This window comes from Podarcis erhardii (assembly GCF_964252035.2).
Source record: "Podarcis erhardii genome assembly, chromosome: 13".
NCBI lineage: Eukaryota > Metazoa > Chordata > Lepidosauria > Squamata > Lacertidae > Podarcis > Podarcis erhardii.
In genome coordinates this window covers 18785751-18808278 of record NC_138502.1, presented here as the reverse complement: position 1 = coordinate 18808278, position 22528 = coordinate 18785751, and the positions used below count along the sequence as shown (strand labels likewise).

The window sequence follows — 22528 nt, the reverse complement described above, 5'->3', positions numbered from 1 at the left end:
CCTTTCCTGATGTATGTTTAAGAATGTTTTATGACTCTTGTGTGTGCTGGGTTTAAACTACTATATAAGCTTTTATTCTGATGTGCCTCAGGGCAGATTTTCTTAAATCTCAGCCAGCTCTGTCCTATTGCAATAGCTGCAATAAATGCTGGGTGCTGGACTCAAGAATTAGTTTCCTTGGTTCTGTGATTTATTCAAAAGGCGGTTGTTCCTCACCTGGGTAACAAACAAGGTGTGCTACACTGGGAATTAGTTTGTTAAGGGTGCTGGGAATTGTAGCTCTGAGTGAACCACAGTTCCCATAATTACTGTGGGTGTGCTTTGTATGTGTGGTGTGCACATGCTATCTTTTCTTTCCCTGCCTTCCCTTTTTGGTAAATTCCCCACCCTTAACTTCTCTGCCCCCAAATTGCATGGCTTCAGTATGTAGCTTGCCGTTATTCGCTTCAGGGCTTGAGGAGGTTGCAAAGGAGGGAGAACTGGGCTGGATGTAACTTCTCCCTCACTGGATCCCTACAATGGGAAAAGCTCCCCTTGCTGAATTTCACCCTTCATTGCAATTATTGGAAGGTACAAAGGGCCTGGCTACACCCTGAGTCTGAGGGTAGGAAATCTAAATGCCTGACCTTAGTCCATCTTAGGTGAAGAGGCTCAGATATGTCTATTAAATGTTTCTATATAACTGTCCTGGGCAAGTATCTGTGCTATTACGACTGTGCCCATAATTTTTTTATTACTTCAGGGTGTATTCGTCAACCTTCTTGTTAACGGTTCATAGTTTCATAACACTTGTGAGAGTTCACACTTGGCAGGCTGCTAAATTTGTAAACAGTTGAGTGAAAAAGGCAACTGTTTAGGCTTGCACAGGATCACAGCTAACAGCATTAAAAGGCATACAGTGGAACCTTGGTTCTCAAACTTAATCCATTCTGGGAGTCCGTTCGACTCCCAAAACCATTTGAAAACCAAGGCGCGGCTTCCGATTGGCTGCAGGAGTTTCCTGAACTCAAGCAGAAGCCGTGTCGGACGTTCGGCTTCCGAAAAACATTTGCAAACCAGAACACTTACTTCCGGGTTTGCAGCATTCAGGAGCCGATTTGTTTGACAACCAAGCCGTTTGAGAACCAAGGTACCACTGTGTAAACAATTCATGTGAATGAAATATGTTGTAGTATCCCAGGATGTCTTGGGATCAGACACATAAAGGTTTCTGCAGCTCAGTGGCAGAACACCTGCTTTACATGTAGAAAGTCCCAAGTTCAGTCCCTGGCTCTTCCAGGAGGGCTGGGAGATACTCTGACTTTGGTGTGACCTTGGGATAGGTTCAAATCGTCTCTCCTCCCACAGAACCCAGGAGTTCTGTCTTTTTAACTCTTGCCCTCTCTGACTTGATTTCTACCCACAGAATTCAGAAGCCAGCATCCTAACCCTCTCAAACTCGGTAGAAAAGAAGAAGCGTGTGGCTGGATCAGGCCAAAGGCCCATTTAGTCCAGCACCCCACAAGGGCCACTGACCCCATGTAGCGACTGCCTTTGCCCTGAATACCCCCCTCCCAGATATCAGGGGTGAGGATCGTGGCCACTACATATAATGGCTGGCTACTCAACCAAGGCAAAATGTACGAGACCCTAGTGACCACCCTAATCACTCATGTGAGGAAATTAAGTCACACTCGGCTCAGACGGACTTGCAATTATGCATACTTAGGGTGAGTCTGCAAATCTCGACGTATGATCCTCCCCCTTAACCGCCCCATGACATCTCTCTTCTTCCACACCACACTGGATTTCTCTGTATTTTCAAAGATGCAGAGGATCCTCTTCTTCCCACCCCCTCGTTTCAAATGAACTTTGTGTGCAGTGACAGTCACAAGGCTTGACTCTGCTCTTTCATCAGCACCATTGAGTCAGCAAAACCCAGGGTTGTAAAGTGTCAAGAAGGCTGGATAAATGGGGAAATTAACAAGGCCTACGTGAGGCACAGCCCTGACGGGATCATGTTTCCACTCAGCCGATAAAACTGGCTCAAACTGGATTAGCTGGCGTCAGCATGCCCATGGCAAACCGCACTCTCCACCTCGATCTGTGCCCCTCATTAAAACTCAGGTATCAACCTGTTTCTCATCAGCAGACCAGCAGCTTAGTCTTTATTTTCAAATTCTAGGTTCTGTGAGGCGAGTGCAGAAGCAGAGGTCAAGGAATACCAGGGCCTTGTTTCTCTCTTTTTCGAATGCTTTTTCCAAACTGATAAGTCAGCAAAGCCTGTAACGGAGGCCCTGAGGCATGAAAGTTATTAATTGCTAATTAAAAGCCACTAACGACACCCATGGCTTGCTGACTTGGGCCTTTTCTATCTTGTGGCCAGGACTATATCGCCTTAATTGGACTCATTAACAGATGACATCTTTGGGGTTACAACCCGTAATCTCTCAGGATAAATGTTATTTTGCTGAGCATGGCAGGAAAAAAACCAACCCCAATGCTAGCTATAGTTCATATGGAGGAAGGTGCTTGGCATTTCAGGAGGCTGACGAAGGTGTTAATCTGTGCTCTGCAAGTGGATTTGCTGGCAGGGCAATCTGTAGCTCAGAGAGTGTTGGTCTACGACTTGGAGGGAACCAAGGTTCGAATCCCCACTCAGTCATGAAACTCACTGGATGAGCTTGGGCCTGTCACTATCTCTTAACCTAATTTACCCCTCATAGGGTCATTGTGAGGATGAAATGGGAAGGAGAAGAACCATGTTCACCACCTTGAAATCAGGGGAAGATAAAGGCGGTACAGTGGTACCTCGGGTTACAGACGCTTCGGGTTACAGACTCCGCTAACCCAGAAATAGTACCTCGGGTTAAGAACTTTGCTTCAGGATGAGAACAGAAATCCCATGCCAGTGGCGTGGCAGCAGCGGGAGGCCCCATTAGCTAAAGTGGTACCTCAGGATACGAACAGTTTCAGGTTAAGAAGGTACCACTGTATATAAATGTAATAAATGAATGAATGAAAATCCTTTCCTTCTGCAGGACACTTGAAACGTTCCCCATAACACCTGTGTGCATGTGTGACAGACAGCTGTTAGCCCACTCATGACAATATACAGTGGTACCTCGGGTTAAGTACTTAATTCGTTCCGGAGGTCCGTTCTTAACCTGAAACTGTTCTTAATCTGAAGCACCACTGTAGCTAATGGGGCCTCCTGCTGCCGCTGCGCCGCTGGAGCACAATTTCTGTTCTCATCCTGAAGCAGAGTTCTTAACCTGAAGCACTATTTCTGGGTTAGTGGAGTCTGTAACCTGAAGCATATGTAACATGAAGCGTATGTAACCTGAGGTACCACTGTATATAGAACCCCAGTCAAAAAGCCAGACCCCTTTCACCCAGCCTCCATGTACTGACAGGAAGACTCCTTGCCACAAGCAACAACAGCCTCTTCCTCGCAGGTATCTCAACAAATTATCTTTGGAAATCCTGATCTGGGGCTTCTGTTTAATGTTCTGAAGTGTTTAAATTACATTAATATATGTTAAGCTACCGATCACAGCCTGCCATCTGAGAACTTGTCAAGTTACAGTATTACAGTTAAGCAGGCTGAATGTGCCTAGCGGGTTGAATTGCCCAGTAGTCACAACCAGCTACCTCAGATTCATGGATTAGAAGAAAGAGCTCTATGGAGAAAGGATGCTTGACTTCCAGACAGGGCTGAGTCCTTAGTGCCTCAGCATTGCCAAAGGGCTCCTTGGCACACCTGAGTTTTCCAGTTTGAACCTTACGACAGCCCTGTGAGGAAGGCTAGGCTGAGGGACAGCAAGGGACCCAGTATCCTCATGGCTGAATAGACATTTGAGGTTCTACTGCCACAATAAGAGTCCAGTACTTGACTGTTTAAAACAACAACCACCTCAAAGAGACCTGCAGGTATAGGGCGGTATACAAATTTAAAATATATGTACAAATGAAAAAGATAATTGAAATATCCTTAAAAAGGTTAAAAGCAACTATTTTAAAGATATAATAATAATAATAATAATAATAATAATAATAATAATAATAATAGAAATCAACTATAAGCCAAAAACACTTGACAATGATCTACTTATCCAAAGTGTGTTTACTGAATTCAGGCACCACACAGTATTGAACTGGCTTATCAAGTAATGGTTTATACAACTCTCTGGCATGACTCTTAATGCAGGCCAGCAGCAGGGTCCACTCTTGTCCAATGCCGATTTCCCATTAATAGGCGGGCACACAGTTAATTCACATGAGCATAATGCTGGCCATAAACCACAGTCACATTGGTTGCTCTTTGGCCTCTGACCCTGCCTGTCATTGGCAATTGGCCCCCAGAAGCTTGCCCAGAAAGGAATGCGGCCCTTATGTTTCCCATCCTTGGTTTACACTGAACGTCCTGGTCTGAGCTGCTAGTCTCCTCACCACTTCTGCTGTGAGTTAACAAACCACAACCCCTGACTTCGCATTATGGCTGAATCAGGAACTGTGGCATTTCAAGCCTTAAAACAGCAACGACTCACACAGGGCTCTGTCCAATGCTAGTCAGATTCAGAGTAGGCCCATTTAAATTAATGGGCATGACTTATGGAGGCCTGTTAAGTTCAATGAGTTTATAGCCCACCCCGAAGTTTGTTCTTTGCTTATTGTTTGTGGTATGCTATGGCAAAATAAACCACAATCCCTACTTTGGACATAATGGTATGTCAGGGATCGTGGCTTAACTACGGTTTACTTAACAATGATTTAACCTGGTTTTCTGTGACGTGTGATGAAGCCCTCTGTTACTTTCATAATTTACAGTACTTTTTTGCTTCTAGGAGCAAAGTATGTATGAAGACCTACAGACTAATCATGGAATAACTTCTGTCGTGGCAGCCATTCAGCATCTGATGTTTTCCTCAAGTACTTCTCATAGTCTTGTCAAACCTATACTGTATTCAGTCTTCAGAACTAAAAACTTGCCCTTTCGATGAATGAAATTGTCCAAGGTTCTGAACCTCATGTTTGTGTGCTCAGTTTGCCTTCAGAGATGCAAACTGCCCATGGAACAGTTTTGAAACAAGTAAACCTATTAGAAAAGATTTGAAGCATCTGAAAGGTAGTCCAGGATCGGCCTGGGTTTGACAATTGTGGCATGCCTGCCCCCTGCTCAAACTATTTGTAAAGTACCTACAAGTAATAATGGTTTTTAAGTTAGCCCAAGAAGCACTACAGCAGCAATTCAACAGAACAAGTAAACCCCAAAGAGAAATGTGATTCAGGGCCAGCTTAAAAATAGGTTCACTCAATAGAAATGAAGGATTCTGTTTTCTTTTGCTCATATACTTGTACTGAGTCACACTATTGGTGCATCTGGGCCAGTATTGTCTACCATGGCTGGCAGCTCTCTAGCACTAGATCCTTCAGAATCTCGAACAGGAACTTATGGCCTCCAGATGTTGTTCAACTATATCTCCCATCATCCCTGGCCGTTGGTCTTGCTGGCTGTGGCAGATGGGAGTTGCAGTCAAAAACATCTAATGGGCCACAGGTTTCCTATCCCTGCCATAATGTCTAACTGGAGACAGTGAGAATTTTGAACCTGGAATAATATACCTGCAAAGCATGTGCTGTTTGGTGTAGTGGTTAAGAGCAGTGGACTCGTAATCTGGTGAACAGGGTTCACTTCCCCACTCCTCCACATGCAGCTGCTGGGTGACCTTGGGCTAGTCACACTTCTCTGAAGTCTCTCAGCCTCACTCACTTCACAGAGTGTTTGTTGTGGGGGAGGAGGGGAAAGGAGATTGTTAGCCACTTTGAGACTCCTTAGGGTAGTGATAAAGCGGGATATCAAATCCAAACTCCTCCTCCTCCTCCTCCTATTCTTCTTCTCTTCTTCTGAGAACAGAAGAGTCCTTCCACTCCTTGACTATAACTCCAAATAACGTCCCTGCCCTATAGATTCCTGCCCATATATGTCACTTATCCAGCCTCCCAGCTGCTGGATCCGGGCAGCCAATTGGTTCCTTAAGAAGGCCATGGCCCAGTCCACCAGTGTGTCAAACCAACTGGAACTGGACTAGAGTTGAGGAAATAAAGGAATGCTGCCACTCATTCAGTAGAGAGAAGCCAGACTTAACAGTAGTATAATACCTTTATTGTTGTTGGCATCCATCTGTCTCGAGAGACAATGGCGTGTGCCTCCGGGGGTGAAGTCAAAACTCTGCACTAGCAGCAGTGACCTCCCTGGGGTGCAAGCCTGGGTGGTATGTATGGAGGTCCAATGACAAGACTCTTGGACTCGCTGATGTGGCCCCAAAGGAAAGCAGAACAATACGTTTGGCTGCAGGAGTTGACAGGAGGAGGCATACAAGCATAATCTAACCATTTTAGGGACTCCACTCCAGATTTGTGTAGGGTTTACTCCTTAGCTTTTTCTTCTCCCAAAGATGTCCCACAAGGCAGCAGAGGCTTAGGACTGGAGTGTTCCTTCTTCTAGATGGGCTGCCTCCCCAGGTTGACAAGCCTTATCTGCCCCTCACCTCCACAGCATGTGTAGAAACCATCTTCTTGACCATTGGAACTCACTATTGTCTGCTCAATCCACTGGAACCAGTCTTTTCATGCAAGGGAAGTCCCTAACTCACTGAGGGTTTGAGACCCATCGGCTATCTTCACCTCATTTAGATGGTCAGTCAAAGCCGTTCCCAGGGTGTGGCCACTGACCCATGCTGACAGCTTCTAGGAGCCACAGGTGAGAGCTGAGTGCAGAGTGGGGACTAAAGGTGAACAAAGTACCCCAGAAGCAGCATTATATGTCCCTCACCAGAGGTACTATAACTCTCCTAACACTTTATGAGTAACAAAAAATGCAGAGTAATGAGTAACCTTTAGAGTTCACCAGAACTCTTCTTCAGGGAAGATCTTCATTTTTCCCGCCAAAAATGGGTAAGGGCGTGAAGGAAAGAGAGAATAGGAGAGAGAGAGAATAAAAGTTGGCAGCTTGTGACAGTCTTAAGGATATCACCCTAGATTCCCTCACTAGGGAGTAAGCGCCATTGAATTTAGTGGGACTTAATTCAGAATAAGCATCGTTAGGCGTGTGCTGGAGGAAGTGGTTTGCCAGCCTGAGTTCAGTGGGACTAACTCCAAAATGAGTGAGAACAGGATTCCATATGGTATTTGGTAAATCCTAGTGTTCAATGGAGTTTACTCCCAGGTAAGTAAGCACAGGAGTGCAGTCTGTGTTTTCCTCACAACAACCTTGTGAGGTAGGCAAGACCGAAAGAGTGACTGCCCCAAGTTGCCCCCAAGGGACTATTATGGCTGACAGATAGGGATGCAGCTGTTGGCACGTTCCTTGGTCAAAATGGACCTAAAATGTGTCCTCTGCGTTGTTAATTTGCCTCTAGAAATTGTTAGGTTACTGGAATGAGAAGGCACAGCTATGTTGCAAAAGCCACCTGATAATCCGGACGACTTTTAAGCACCCACCCCCAGCCTCTTCAGGGATGGCACTGCAGTCACCCCTGCTTTGAAGATCCTTCCTTTGCCTCCCTGGGCGATGACTCTGTACACAGAGTAGAAGATGACAAGGATCCAGCCCCAGTTGATCCCCATAGCAAACAGGTGCTCAGACACCTCAGCCAGGAATTTCAGTGGGTTGTGACCTGCTACGCGTTCTGTCATGCTGAAAGGAGTGTGGAGTCAACAAGCTTAGTGAGGGGCCCAAGACTGAGGTGGGGGAAACCTCAGGCCCAGGGTCCAAATGTGGCCCTCCTGGACTTTCTGTCCGGCCCTCGGTACTCTCCCCGGGCCATGCCTGCTCCCCTTCGCATCCTACTTTGCCTGGGTGGAAAGTGTCCTTGAACTGCAAACATGCCTCTGGAAAGGGATACTGTACATATAGAATTCTCTGATTTTTGCATGCACTGGGCTGCTGCCTTCCTTAAAGCAGTAAGAGTAGCATCTGTTGCTCCACCCAGTACTGGACCCCCACCCCAAGTAGGCTGCGAACAAGGAACTGAGGCTGTTGGGGCAAAGAGTTACCCTGATATTAGCAGAGCTTAGGATTTGTGTCTCCATCTGTCCCCTTTTGCCACTAACAGCCTCAATATGGTTTAAAATCAAAACACAACATCGAAACAATAAAGCGATAGAGGTAAATGCAGCAAAGCCAGTAGCTATATATAAAACCATTAAAGGGCTCAACATATCCTCCAAGCAGAAGAGGGCAGGTCAGAATAAAATACCTGGAGAGGATTTGCTTGACAACTGGAGGGTGAGAAAAGAGAGAAAAATGAATGAATCTGGGTGCTATCATGGAAAGTGTCCTTTCCCTAGCGGCCACCTGCTGAGAGGGAAGGAGGGAGACCCCTGGTGGTCAGGCTGCATTCTTGCATGGTCCATTGTTTAATACAGTGGTACCTCGGGTTACAGACGCTTCAGGTTACAGACTCCGCTAACCCAGAAATAGTACCTCGGGTTAAGAACTTTGCTTCAGGATGAGAACAGAAATTGTGCTGCGGCAGAGGGAGGCCCCACTAGCTAAAGTGGTACCTCAGGTTAAGAACAGTTTCAGGTTAAGAACGGACCTCCAGAACGAATTAAGTTCTTAACCTGAGGTACCATATTGTACTGTACCATATTGGCTCGAATATAAGCCGTACTCCCTCCCCGCCCCCCAATTCTGATCGTGAAAAGTTAAAAGTGCGGCTTATATTCGTGACCTTACAAAAATTGGCTTGGAGCGGGCTTGTCCCCGGATGCTGCCTGGTTTCGACTGGGCCGGCTCCCAAGATGGCAGCGTGGTGAGGGGGTCCCTGAGAGGGAGCCAGAAGGCAGCGAGGAAGGGAGGAGCGTGGGTGAAAGAGCAAGAAGGTATTCCAGGAGGAGTAACAGGAGATGTAGCCGGTGTGCTGGGACTAGCACTATCCCGAGGTGCTGCCTGGCTTTAGCCTGCCAAGGGGCGTGAGTCCCACCAGCCTCCGCCTCTCTCATCCCTTTGGGGACCCATGGTGGTGCTGACCCTCTGGAAGCACTGCTGCCGGAGTTAAGGCGCTGCCTCCTTGGCCCCCGCTCCTCCTCAGGTATTGTCTTTTTTTCTTTCCCCTTTAATTTTACATGTGTGGTTTATATTCAGGTGCGGCTTATATTCGGGCCAATATGGTAATATCTCTGTAGTCCTCAAACCAAACTTGGGTTTTCCATTTACCAACCAAGCACGCACACTCAGGATCTAACACAGATAAAGCATAACTAATCTGGGTTAAGTGAAACAGAGTATTATGCATTCTTTATGTAAGAACACATGCAAGGGTTTGCTAGATCAGATCAAGGCCCAGCAGCCTTTTGCAATAATCCCAAAAATCAGCAGGGACCTTGGTGGTCGATCTTATATCAGTCAGTTGGCAGGCTGTATTCATACAGGTTTATTCCCCCCTTTATGAATAACTCCCAAGACTTGCAATTTAATTTTAAAAAAATCTTTTAATTCATTGCCACACACCAACAAAAAACTGTAACTTCACAGTTAACAGATCAGAAAAGATGTATCAAACTTTTTTTTCCTTAAAAAAAAATTATAAAATGGGTAATTTGATTTATTTTAAAAAAGTACAGAAACTATTGCGTCGGTAAGGGGTCATTTGCATAGAAAGAGACATGTGAATCAACCTCAACTGTTAAGACAGCTGCCGCCACCCTTCAAGTTACAGTACAAGGCTGGCTTCATGGCAGCCAGATGAGATTGCTGTTGGCTGTACCCTCCATTGGGGCCTATTACCCTCTGCTATGCTCCAGGGCTGTGGATCTCTTGCAGTGTATGCCAAAACACAGAAATACGCACTGTTAAATGTTTTCCCCCCAATGAAATAACATGGCACTCTGCAGAGACACAGAGGGGGCAAACCTACTGACAAATTCTGAGGCCTCGCTAAGGGACTTGTGTCTCCCCTGTCTCAACGACATTATCACTTCACCCCCCCCACTCCCTCCTGAATCAAAAGCAGCCATTGCTGAAGGCCAGCCTGAAGCAGATTTTGTGGGAGGGTGGAGTAGGAGAAGGCTGAACCACTGCTGCTTGCTGGCCTTGACGCTTTAAGGACCTCTGCCAACAGCTCACCTCCATTTCAGAAGCAGGTCACGGCTCAGCAGGAGAGACTGATTTACGCCACATTTGCAACATACACTTAAAGCAATGCTATGCCACTTTTAACACACATGGCTTCCCCTAAAAAATCCTAGGAACTGTAGCTAGTTAAAAGCACCGAGAGCTGTTTGGAGATGTGTTTTCCCCCTCACAGAGCTGCAATTCCCAGAGTTCCCTGGGAAGAAATATTGTTAAACCACTCTGGAAACCACTCTGGGAGGGGAATAGGTTTCCTAGCAACTCTTTAACTCAGCACTCTTAACAAACTACAGCTCCCAGGATTCTCTGGAGGAAGCCATGGCTGTTCTAACATGATTTAAGAGAGCTTGAAATGTATAGTGTGGGCCTGGTCCCTTGGCACGAGTGCCTGCCTCCATACTGGAGACAGCCCATTCAGCAGGACCATTTGTGTGTTCAACTCCACCACCACCATGAGATTAGCTGGCAAATGTGGACACCCAGAGAACCTCTCAGCAGTTGTTTGCCACAGCCCCTTTGGCACTTGCCCAAATAGATGAGCAGCAAGTCCACTGGGCATCAAGAGAACAGCTGAAGATGCTGGTAGAAAAAGAGATTAGTCACAAAAAGAAGAAGAAAATAAAGAATGATGCTGGGTGGGGCTTCGGGAACAGAAATACAGGGCAAGACACATACCCAAGAAGGGGGCAAACCCAGGGTCACACACACACATACAGGTCTTGGCATATTTGTAATGCAACCCACAATTAACAATCAAGGCTGCAGAGTAGCTGACACAAAACCTATCCAGACATGAACTGCCCCTCAGGTGGTGATGTTTAAACCCAGGAGTTAAACCCTCCAACGTTTTCTTGCACCATTAACCACGCTTCCTTAATACCCCAGAAGCCCTTAGAAGAGAAACAAACAGAAAAAAACACCCCACATATTGAGATTATCAAAGCACTGAAAACCCATTATTTCAGAATCCTCCCCTCCCCAACCTCCCAGTTCAATTCATTTCCACTTCCAGACTCTACAATCCCAATCAAAGTCATGACATCAAAGACTCCAAATATAAGACTTCAGATGCCCATCATCCCAATCCCAACAGCAATATGCATTTTCCTGTCTGTCCCCCCACCCCACCCCAATGGGGAAAAACTCAAGCCCCTCCCTTAATGACGTTACACTCCCGCAAACCCAACCCCTGAGGTAACAAAATCCCCCCTCCCAATATAATTATTCAAGTACATTTGGTTCTCCCTGACCCGCCTCTCCCACACCACTATGGGATCTTTCATGCTCCAAATCTTAAACTTCCCCCTCCTCGTTTCCCCACCAGCTTCACGACGAAACATAGGGCTGAACCGATTTGCCCAACGGCTGTAAAGGAAGATTATTGGGGGCTTCTAGGTGTCATATCCTGCCCCGATTGTATGTGCTGTCAATTATGTGTACAGCTGGGGATGGGGGAAGGGATGTATAGGCTGCAAGAGGCACTGTGCGAGTTGCGGGGAACGAGTGACCTTGCAGATGTTGTTGCATTCCTGTCATCAGCCCCAGCCAGTCTTGGCCAATGGCGGAGGATGATGGGAACTGCAGCCAACAACACCTGGAGGGTTACAGGCTTGCCACCGACACTGCACAGGCCTTGGCAACCACATGAGCCTTTTGCCTCTGCTTATGGAATCACCTAGCCTTCCCTTGTGCCTCACCAGCACACCCTGTTGGCTGAGGGGGATGGGAGCGGTAGCTCACAATATCTGGAAGGCAGCAATTCAGATACCCAAATGCCGTTCTCTGCTGGACCCTTCTCTGCTGTGTGCCATCACCCTCCCCTTCCCAAGATGGCCTCTGAGAAGCATCTGCTGCTGGAATCGGGGACAGAAGCTTCTTTGCCAGATTTGACGGTCTCAAGTGGTATTATCCAGTTCCTCAGCAAAGTTAAGCAGTTGAGAAGGCCAAACTGCTCCAGCCATTCACTTGTGCCTTATTTTGAGCCCCTGTGCTTCCTCAAAGCGGGCACATGCACCCAGTTCTCTCCTGGCACCCAGGCAGCAGGAGGGATGGCTTGGTGACTGAAAGGTTGCCTAACTAAGAAGAAGACTACAGGAAGTGGATTTTGCCAGTTACGGGGCAAAGCAGGCCCCCCAAACCACCCAATATATACCTCAGCAGTTCCAGCAGCATAGTTCTCTGCCACCCTTCACCCCCTTGTGCCAGACAGTCCCGCACCTGTCTGTCTCCATCTGCCATGAACAACTTTCTCCGAAACATCAGGGAAGATGCTGACTGGTAATAAGTATTTTTGAGAACCCATTACAATGAGCAACTGATGAACTGGAGGAAAGGGGAACAACGAGGCAGACACCCAAGACTGCTAGGTAAGGACAAAAGCTCTGCCCCCTACAGTAAGTAGTTAGGTTTTCAAGCACCTGTTGGCAAGAAAGTAAACGCCACGTGTTTCAAGGTGCGCTGCCAGCACGGTAGCACAGGTTTCGGGGTGTTATGTGCTCATCTGCTGATATGCAGTCACAATACCTTATCACTGTGCATGTGGGGGAAAGGAGAGAAAGAAGAGAAGCCGCACAGAGCCAAATGCCCCCATTACAGGTAGGATTAAGATATTCCACACTGGCACATGGAGTAGGAAGGTTTGCCAGTACAGTTTGGTGCTTTTCTTCTTCTTTTCTTTTTGCCTAATAAACCCCTGGAGGACAATTAATCCATTAAAATACAGAACGGAGAAGAGATGAGCAGTGAGATGAGAAAACTCTGTGGGATAGGCAGAAACCCAACCTGCAAACCCTCCTCACTACTTCTGCTTTCTAAGCCCCCAAGGCTCTCTCCAGCCTCTGAAAGCTTTTTCCGTGGGACAGGTGAATTTTCCTTCTTGCAATGTCTTCTGTTCCACTTGGAGAACAACTGCTTTCTAAAAGCACTTCTCTTGCTTTCTTGTCTTGGGGCACATGCATGAGTGCTTCTCTTTAGCACCACCTAGAGTTTTTCTCTAGAAAAACAGATGGATCTGGTAGAATGAAACAAGGCTCTGGAATTCCTACTGTTTTAACAGGTATGGAAGTTTCCTCAAAACAAGGACAGGCAAACAGAAAAACGAAGACCTAACACACAAATCGGTTGCTGCAGAGTCTCTGCCTAAATTCACTTCCTGGGCAGTGCTGATTCTTAGCCGGGTCAGGAAGTTGCCTTGAAATCCTGAAATCCAAACAGCTATCATCTGCTCAGACAATTTCTCAAGTTCTGTAGGGAAAGAATTCGGTTCTCTCCTCTTGAGGATTTCTCAATCTGCATTTCTAGAGAGTGGTCTCACTTCAGTTTGAGAGATGCCACCTGAGAGAGTCATCCTCTTCTTCGAAAACTGAACAGGAATTCAGCAGCGTCGACAGACCCTCCAGCAAGCAAGAACAGCCACTCAGATCCTTCATTTCATAGTCCACAGCCCAGACACACTCCATGTCCTCTGACCCTAAGAGGCACAGATAGGCAAAAAGCAAAGCCAAATAGTACACATTCCTTGCGTGAAAGAAGGGTGTGCACTTAAAAAGAAAAAAAAGGCACCAAGATAATGAGAGCATTTGTTTTAAAAGCCCCCCTGCCCATAACAGGAGGGGGAAAATCCTAGCCAATTTTCATTCTTTGATTAGAAAAAAAGAAGGGAAAGTGACTCCCCCGCTTTGTCATCACAATGAAAAGGCCCCCTTTTGGTTGGGGGGGGTGAGGATTAAGACATTTTCCAGAAGGTCAGCGAGGCAGTCAAGACACCTGCGGCAAATACAGCAATGGTCTGCCAAGTGGGGGTGCCAAAGTAGGACAGGAGGCCTTCCTGGAAGGGAAAGAAAAAAGGATGGCAGTAGTGAGAAAAAGCATGCAGAGACATGTCAGAGGCAGTAAAGTCCCACTAATGGCAACCGAAGGAGGGGAGAGGGCTCTTGCGCTCAGGTCTTGCTTGCATGCTTCCCAAAGGTATCTGGCTGACTGCTGCGAGAACAGGATGCTGGACCAGTGACTGATCCAGCAGGAGATTCTTAAGTTCTTGAACAGCTGTCCATGGAGGCACAGGTTAATTCTGTGTCCAGGGCAGCTGTCTGCCAGCTCCACCTGGTACGCAGGCTGAGACCCTACCTGCCCGCGGACTGTCTTGCCAGTGGTGCATGCTGTAGTTATCTCCCACTTGGACTACTGCAATGTGCTCTACATGGGGATACCTTTGAAGGTGACCCGGAAACTGCAATTAATCCAGAATGTGGCAGCCAGACTGGTGACTGGGAGTGGCCGTCAGGACCACATAACACTGGTCCTGAGAGATCTGCATTGGCTCCCAGTACGTTTCCGAGCACACTTCAAAGTGTTGGTGCTGACCTTTAAAGCCCTAAACAGCCTCAGCCCAGTATACCTGAAGGAGCATCTCCACCCCCATCATTCAGCCTGGACACTGAGACCCAGTGCTGAGGGCCTTCTGGCGGTTCCCTCATTGCGAGAAGTGAGATTACAGGGAACCAAACAGAGGGCCTTCTCGGTAGTGGCTCCCGCCCTGTGGAACACCCTCCCTTTAGATGTGAAGGAAATAAGTAGCTATCTTATCTTTAAAAGACATCTGAAGGCAGCCCTGTTTAGGGAAGTTTTTAATATTTAATGCTGTATTGTTTTTAGCACTTGATTGGAAGCCGCCCAGAGTGGCTGGGGAAACTCAGCCAGATGGGTGGGGTATAAATAAGAGATGATGATGATTATTATACTGCAATGCTCCATGATGGGAGAAAAGCCCTGTGTTGGTATTTGGATCTGCTCCAATCACATGCAGAAAGGGGCAGAAGAGGGGTACAGTTTTAAACAGCAAAAAGGGGGGGATGCCAGCAGACTGTGTTAAACCTTCTCTCCAATCACAAGTTACTGCCCTGCAGCCTCTGCTCCTTCAACACCACCCCCACTGGCCCAACCAGGTACTCTTCTCTCCAGCTAACCTGGAGGAACAGAGATCAGTCAAAGGGGGGGGGGAGTATTGACTGGGGTGGGGGGAAGGGCTGCAGAAAGTAAAACCTAGGCACAGGAATTGCTTGGTTCCTATCACCCAAAAGACATCAACAAGAGGCAACGTATATTCAGATTTTCATAATATGTAAGCTTTTTAAGGTATGATAAACTAATCAGCGAGAAAGGCAGCTGAAGTTGTTACTTGACACCCATACTCACTAAACGGGCTACTCAAATCATGCTGACTATCCAACAGCCTTGCAAGGCTTCCTCATTGTTCACTTTTAAGGTGCAATCATCATCATCATCATCATCATCATCACTCTACAAAATTAGGCTGCTGTAAATGAGAAAGCACTGTGGAAAACCAGGAGTGGATTTACTTGTTAAAGGATTTGTGTGTTCACTTTTGGTACTGAAAACACAATGCCTGTGCTTAGCTTCATGTACACAGAGACACTCTCTGTTCCTTCATTCCAAGTGTTTCCCACCTGATTCTGGCTGGTATGGTTCTCATAAACAAACAACAGCCCAAAAGCCAAGCAGATTCCAAAAGCCTGAAGTCTGCCCACTCCTAGCCTAAGATTTTCTATGCCCAAAAGCATCACTGTATACTCACCCATCCTCCCTGGGCTTGAATCCAGGACAGGACATGATTCTGGATGTATTCCATGGTCCAGCTGATGATTGTCCTTATGAGCTCTGGTAATTTAGTGCAAATTGCCTGCCCAAGGGTGAGGAAAGGGGAAAAGAGGGAAGAGCAGCCCGTTATTAGATGCAGTAAAGGAGAGGCCAGACCAGCTGGGGTGGGGCTGGGAGCATGACACACCCACCTTGAGGACCAGCTTGCAAGCGAAGTAAAAAAGAGCCACCACACGGCCCCAGTTGAAGGTTCCGTCCGAGAACATCTCTGCAGCCACTCGGAAAAAAACTTCCTTGGGAGGATACATCTGAACTTGCTCTATCATTCTGCAGGGGACACAGGATAAGGAGTAGCTCAGGTTAGGCATGCTTCTAGCAGCAGAGAAGACGCTGGCAACACTGAGGTTTCCTCCCACACAAACCACAAAGCACTTGGGCTCAGTGCAGACTCAGAAAAAAGAGAGACCTGAGGCTTCTGTAAAAAGCTAATGCCATTTAATAAGTTCAGCACACATGCATCTGACAAGGCAGAGAGTCAACCACAGAGAAGAGATCAGAAAGTCACCCAGCCAAATTCTGCCCTCTAGACTCCAACCCCATCCGGATCGGCAGCAGTTGTAAGCTCAGTGACATCAGAAAGTCAACCAGTTTCCCCATCCCTACTCCAAAGCAAGATGGCCCACAGTGGGTACCCAGCTTCCTTTGCATGAAATCCCAATTAGAGCATATTAGAAGCCAGGTGTAAATGTGCACTCTGAAAAGAGCCCCTGCAAAATTTGAGGATGCCAGAAAAGAAATGCAACCATACCCAGATGCCTAGCCTATGTTATGGGAAGCAAGCGGGCAAAAAACTCCCCACACCTAACACATTTGTTTACAGGTGGAATATGAAACAAAGGCCACCCACAAAGTTCCCCAAAGGGGCAGAAGCACATTCTAATCAGCATCCTGTCTCCCGTTGCAGGAGTGTTTGATGTCCATGAAAAAGGAGTGGAAGCACTTCTATTTTACTTGGTCTTGTCTGTCCTCACAAGCCCCATGCAGTGATGCAGTAAGTTCTCTCTCTAGGCCAGCCTCAAACATTTCATCACACACTAGGGCCACCAAGAAGCAGAAGCCAGGAATGGGTGATGCAGAAGGACAGGGGAAGAGGGAGGAGGTGTCAAAGATGAAAAACAAGCTAGTGTCTCAATAACCACTTGGTGAAGAGGAGAATTAGCCTAGCCTAGCTGGAATCACAGCAAAACCTGCCGCCTTCTACCCCACTTTTGACACTGTGTCACCTGGAGAGGATCTTGCAGGTGTGCTCTCTCTCTGTGCTCAAAGCATGCGAACATACACAACAAGAGGTTCTTGGAACAGAACTGCATTTCATCTGTCCATATCGAGCTGGGGAATCACTTCCAGCTGGCAAGCCAGATTCATTGTGGCTTCTGTGAGCCACATTTGACAGGTGGGTGGGGCCATCTAACCTGTCTAGCAGCGGATCTCATATAACATTTGGTGGGTTTGACTCTTGGCTGAAGCAGCACAGCTTGCACTCGGGATCAGATTTAAACGCGGCCAAGTACAAGTCGTGCTGGAAGAGGAAATTGGGAACCTTCCCTGAATAAAAAGGAGTGGTATTTTGGGCAGACGTCCAAATCCATTCAGAATCCCCCGAGTGAACCAAACCCCGGTGGCGAGGTTTGCATTCGGTGCAAAACCTAAACAGCATCCCCACAGAGAGCTACAACTTCCAGAAGGTTTAGCAATCAATCCCTCTTCCCAGAGAAATACAGTGGTACCTTGGGTTACAAACACTTCGGGTTACAGACTCCGCTAACCCAGAAGTAGCACCTCGGGTTAAGAACTTTGCCCCAGGATAAGAACAGAAATTGTGTGCTGAAGGTGTGGCAGCAGCAGGAGGCCCCATTAGCTAAAGTGGTACCTCTGGTTAAGGATGATTTCAGGTTAAGAACGGACCTCCAGAACGAATTAAGTTCGTAACCAGAGGTACCACTGTATGGGGATTTTAGGTCTGGCAGGGGAACGAGGTCTCCTAATAACTCTCAGCTCCCTTAACAAACTATACTTCCTAGGGCCCTTTGGGGGAAGCCATGCTTGGTTGAAGTGGTATAATAATAACTGTACAAGGTTAGACAAGGTAGCCAAGGTGGCTGCAGCAGGTTTTTTAATCCTACCTGTGCTGTTTTAATCCTGCATCTTTCCAGGAGCTTATGGTGAAGGATAGTTAACAAGTTAAACTAGGAAAAAGCAAGTTCCTCTTCTGCATACACAGCACAGGGATGGGCATTTCCCCTTGCTATCAATAAAGAGGCACAGAATTGGTAGAGGACAGAAAGGCAATTGTGCTTCCGCTGGTTCTACTCCCATTTGCTGATAAACAATACCAGGAAGAAGGGCCTATTACGCTGGTTTCTCGCCCCCACGTGATAGTAAAACGCACCTCTGCAGCTCCATGTTCCCATCCAGCTCGTCTCCAATTCGGCGCAGGCAATCGCTCAGCTGCTTGGTTTTCGGGTCGCAAGCCTCAGACTCGGAGACCCCAAGCTCTGCCATTGTCGCATCAATACGTCCCGAGTCTCCACAGCACTGCACTCGGTCCCTGATAAAGCTGCCACAGGATGCAAGAGAGAGATGATAGGGAAGTCTTCAGCCAGAGAAAGCTAACCCCAATCCCACTGCTCACCAGAGGAAGCCCCAAGCACAAAAGTCAAGGCTTTATGTCCTCCTTCCCTAGAAAGCTCTGCTATAGTAAGGGAACCTCTTCAGATGTTGTTGAGATTATGACTTCCACAATCCCCAAACGTGCTAATGGGCTGATAAATGCTGGCAGCATGAGAACACCGGGATGGGGCACTGGTCCCCCACCACTGCAGTACAAATGAGCTTCCAGACATTTCCTGCAGATATGTTTCCGTTCTGAGCACTCACCCCTTGAGAAGAACAGTTCCCGTCTGAAGAATCTGATCTGATCTGGAGCCTGGAAGGAATCAGAAGCATGACGTGAAAATAAGCAAGGCAGAGGAGAGATGGTCCCTAGGTATAGAAGGGCAGTACCCTTTAACAACACCAATCTGAACCACATTTCCGCTTCCCACAGCAGCCAATCAGAAGCTCCCTCAAAGCCCACACACAGGGCACAGGAGCAAGAGCCTTCCTTCATTATCCTTCTTTATTAAATCTGTACACCACCCTACACCTCAAGTTCCCAGGGCAGTTCACAACAGCAAAGGACAAAATACAAAATAAAACAGAAACAGAGACAGAACAATAACAGCCCCTCCCACAAACACATTTTAAAAGCCATAGAATGTTAATCAGTCGAACTCCTGGTTGAAAAAAAACATTTTCGCCCGCTACCTAAAGATATGTAATAAAGGTGCCAGGCAAGCCTCCCGGGGGAGAGCATTCCACCAATGGGGAGCCACCACAGAAAAGGCCACCCTCTGGACCTCTCAGGAATCACAGGAAGAAGGGCCTCAGAAGACTATCACATGGTCCTCTGGGTGGGTTCATTCCTTGAGTGTAACATCCCAGCAACTAGTACTCAGCAACATACTGCCTCTGGGCACATAGGTCCCATAATAATGAACAGCTATGTATTCTCCGTGAATTTGCTTTCTTGTGCTTTAAAGCCACAGCAGACATCATCACATCTTACGGCAGTGAAAGGTATAAGTTAATCATGCACTGTATGAAGCTGCACTTTTTGTCCGAACATTCTTTTTTCCAAAGCATTTTTTACTTTTCAGTTTAACGGGACAACTCCCTGGCCCCCATGCCATAATACGAGGAGAAAAAGTTTTCTCTCTCCCTACTACTGTATGATGCTCTTACACAGAAGACTCTCTATCCTACTAGAGAAAACAAGAGCCCCAGATCCCACCTGCTCTTACACACTGGGACCACTCCCCACCTCTCCTGGAGATGGCAGCAGGAGACTCACTGAAGCTCACAAGACTTTCCTCCTCTACTTACCCAGGTAAACAAACCCATTTGCCTTTCGTTTCCCTGAGCAGACTCCCGTTTCTCATAAATGTGTTTTTTTATTGTTATGACTAATCATTTGCGTGGCACTTCTTGTTTTTTACTGCTCTGTCATTCATCTTTACAGTGGCTGACTCAGGTGACAGTTTTTGTTTCTCATTTAAAGCTTGAGACAAAAGCGTTGGGCCCAAGACTGAGAAGAGGTGTACACGTTACACCCATCACAAGAAGCTGGCTTGGAGCAACCTTCCAGAGTGATTTGGAAAAAGCAGAGCAACTGCAGGCTGATTTTTAAAATCTGGGTCCACATGGCAAGTATATTGTATAGACTGGCCTATAGTCATTAGCTGAAATGGGATTTGAAGCCACCTCTTGAGCCACCACTTTATGTACAAGATTAGGATGCGGAAATCGGAGTTTCTCAGTCCGTTTCCTAAATGCTTTGTTTGTATTCTACAGCACATTTACACAGATAATCATTCCACACTTCCTTCACTATCCCACCGCAGCTCCCCATAAGGTATCTTAGGCAAACTCCTGCCTGAGACCAGACAATTTATCCACTCATCTGCCTGCAGAGAATCATAGAATTGTAGAGTTGGAAGGAACCCCAAGGATTATCTATATCTAGTCCAACCCCCTGCAATGCAGGAATATGCAGCGGTCCCATAAGGGGACTGAACCTGCAACCTTGACATTATCAGCACCACGCTCTAACTAACCTAGCTCACACAGAGCAAAGAGTTGTTTGACTAAAATATAAGAAACCTCCTTTGCTACACTGAACAATTCCGCTACTCCTCCATAATGGTTAAGTCTGACACAATGTTCAATGTGCATCCCTGAACAAAACAAAGCCTGTTATGTACGAGAGCATTTTGCTCACATTCACTGCTTGCCTCAGCCACCCCCACGTGGATCTAAATTTAGGCGGTAAAGTTCAAGGAGGCATCTACTTGCCTTTCATTATATAAATTTACACAAAAGCCCCATAATGCTAAGTTGTCCAGGCACCCCAGAAAACAAACAAACCGATTAAAAGGCAACACAAAACAATAAGAACATAGGTTTTAAAATTAAGGGGACCAGACACTAGCTGTTTGAAAGGCCTGGGTGAAAGGCTTAAAAAATGGTGTCAGGCAAACCCATGGTGGTAAATGCCTCACTTGGTTTGACCAGAGGCACTTGGCTGGAGACAAGGACCACCAACTTGACACGAATGACTAGTTTATCAGGGATAACACAAGGATAAACTCTCACAGAGGACAGATCTGCCTACAACTGCGATAGCTAGGTGAAATACCAGCCGCAGGGGCGGGGGTGGGTGGGAGACAATACAGAAGATCAGATCCCCTTGTCTTCAGACCCTAACTTTTGGGCTTCCCAGTAACAACCAGTTTGCCCACCGTTAGGCTGGAGCGCGGGGTGGGGGTAGGAAGAGAAACCTGTATGCCGCCGCCACGTGCTTCTTGGCGAAAGGGCAGATTTAAAATAAATAAGCAAATATTAAATAAAATCGCCCCCCCAAATAATTATATAAATAAATGGAGTACAGCTGCATGCCCTGGCATGCCCACGGACTTCACTCAATGGGTGGACCACTACCGGAAGCGGGATGCTAAAACACACACCCCGGACCCACATACCCCATGGTCAGTGCATAAATGAGCAAACCCCACATTTAACTCCGCGGGGTTTAAGTCCGAGCAGACATACAGAGGGATGGGCGCTGGGTGGCTTCTCTCTCTCTGTCTGATCCACCCAGATTCTCATGCTCTCCCACTAAAGAGGAGGCTTCCCCCCCCCGCCCCCAATTTGCAGTGCTTTGCCTCTCCCCATAACACCCTCCTCCCCATACCTCGGGCAGGTTCACCCCCTCTCCGCGGAGGGGGCTCCGGCGGCTGCTGCTCCTCTTTCCCAGGGCCCGCCGCCGCCATCTCTCCTCCTCCACAGCCACCCGGCTCTGCCCAACCCGCGGCCGGCAGCCTCCCTGCAGAAAATCACGTGACGTAGTCTAGATAGGAGGGGCGGATATATAGAGCAGCGAGCGCCGAGGGCGGGAGAGGCCCGTCGCCGGCCACGTGACGGGAGGCAAGGCAGCAGAGAGGTGGAAGGGGCCGGAGCGGCTCGCGAAGTTTCCGGGGTGGAACGCGGGTTGAGCAAGAAGCGCATAGAGTTAGAAATAGCTGTAGAGGGACACATGCAGGGCGAGATTCCGGTTCCAGGGGGGGCCTTTCCTTTCCCCTCCAAAGACAGACCTCCCCAGCCTTAGAGATGGGTGGAGGTTTTGGCGGCAGCGGTGTCCGTAAGAAAGAAGGCAGCGGCGGAGCCAGGGCGGCTCATGGTCTTTCTACTTCAGCATTTTGTTTCGTGGAGGTTTTCTCCGGTGATGCTGAAAATAGGAGACCTGTTGCCTTTATTGAGGAAACAGGCTTCCAGCCTTTCTCAACCTGTGGGTCCCCAGATGTTGTTGAACTACAACTCCCATCACCCCTAGCTAGCAAGGCCAGACGTCAGGGATGATGGGAGTTGCAGTCCAACAACATCTGGGGACCCACAGGTTAAGATCCTGGGGATCTGCAGCACTTATGGTTAACATTTGTTGGGGCTAATCCGGGTTAGATGGAGCAGTGCTTTTTTTCTTTAAAAATGGTTAGGGGTACTCTCATTTTCCTACTCATATTGAAATACTGCCCCTCAATGAGGCCAAACTTAGATTCACAAAATGATTAGGGGTATGTTACCCCTGCGTCCCTCCAGGAAAAAAGCACTAGATGGATGCATTTCCTCCAATGTTTTTCT

General features: G+C 47.4%; 1 protein-coding gene across 2 annotated transcripts; it reads right to left on the bottom strand.

The window, feature by feature from the left end:
• Window positions 1-9561: 9561 nt before the first annotated feature.
• On the bottom strand, window positions 9562-21739 carry BAX (BCL2 associated X, apoptosis regulator). Of its 2 annotated transcripts, XR_014150399.1 has the most exons (7): window positions 21585-21739; window positions 18671-18719; window positions 18183-18350; window positions 15925-16060; window positions 15711-15815; window positions 10134-13943; window positions 9562-10096 (listed from the first exon to the last, which is right to left on the bottom strand). XR_014150399.1 is itself a non-coding variant. In XM_081835902.1 (6 exons), the coding sequence occupies exons 1-6, from the start codon at window positions 21661-21663 to the stop codon at window positions 13842-13844; spliced, it is 639 nt and encodes a 212-aa protein (XP_081692028.1). In that variant the 5' UTR covers window positions 21664-21739; the 3' UTR covers window positions 9562-13841. The 2 variants fall into 2 exon arrangements, 1 of the variants encoding a protein (XP_081692028.1); XM_081835902.1 differs by having other exon boundaries at window positions 9562-13943.
• Window positions 21740-22528: the final 789 nt, after the last annotated feature.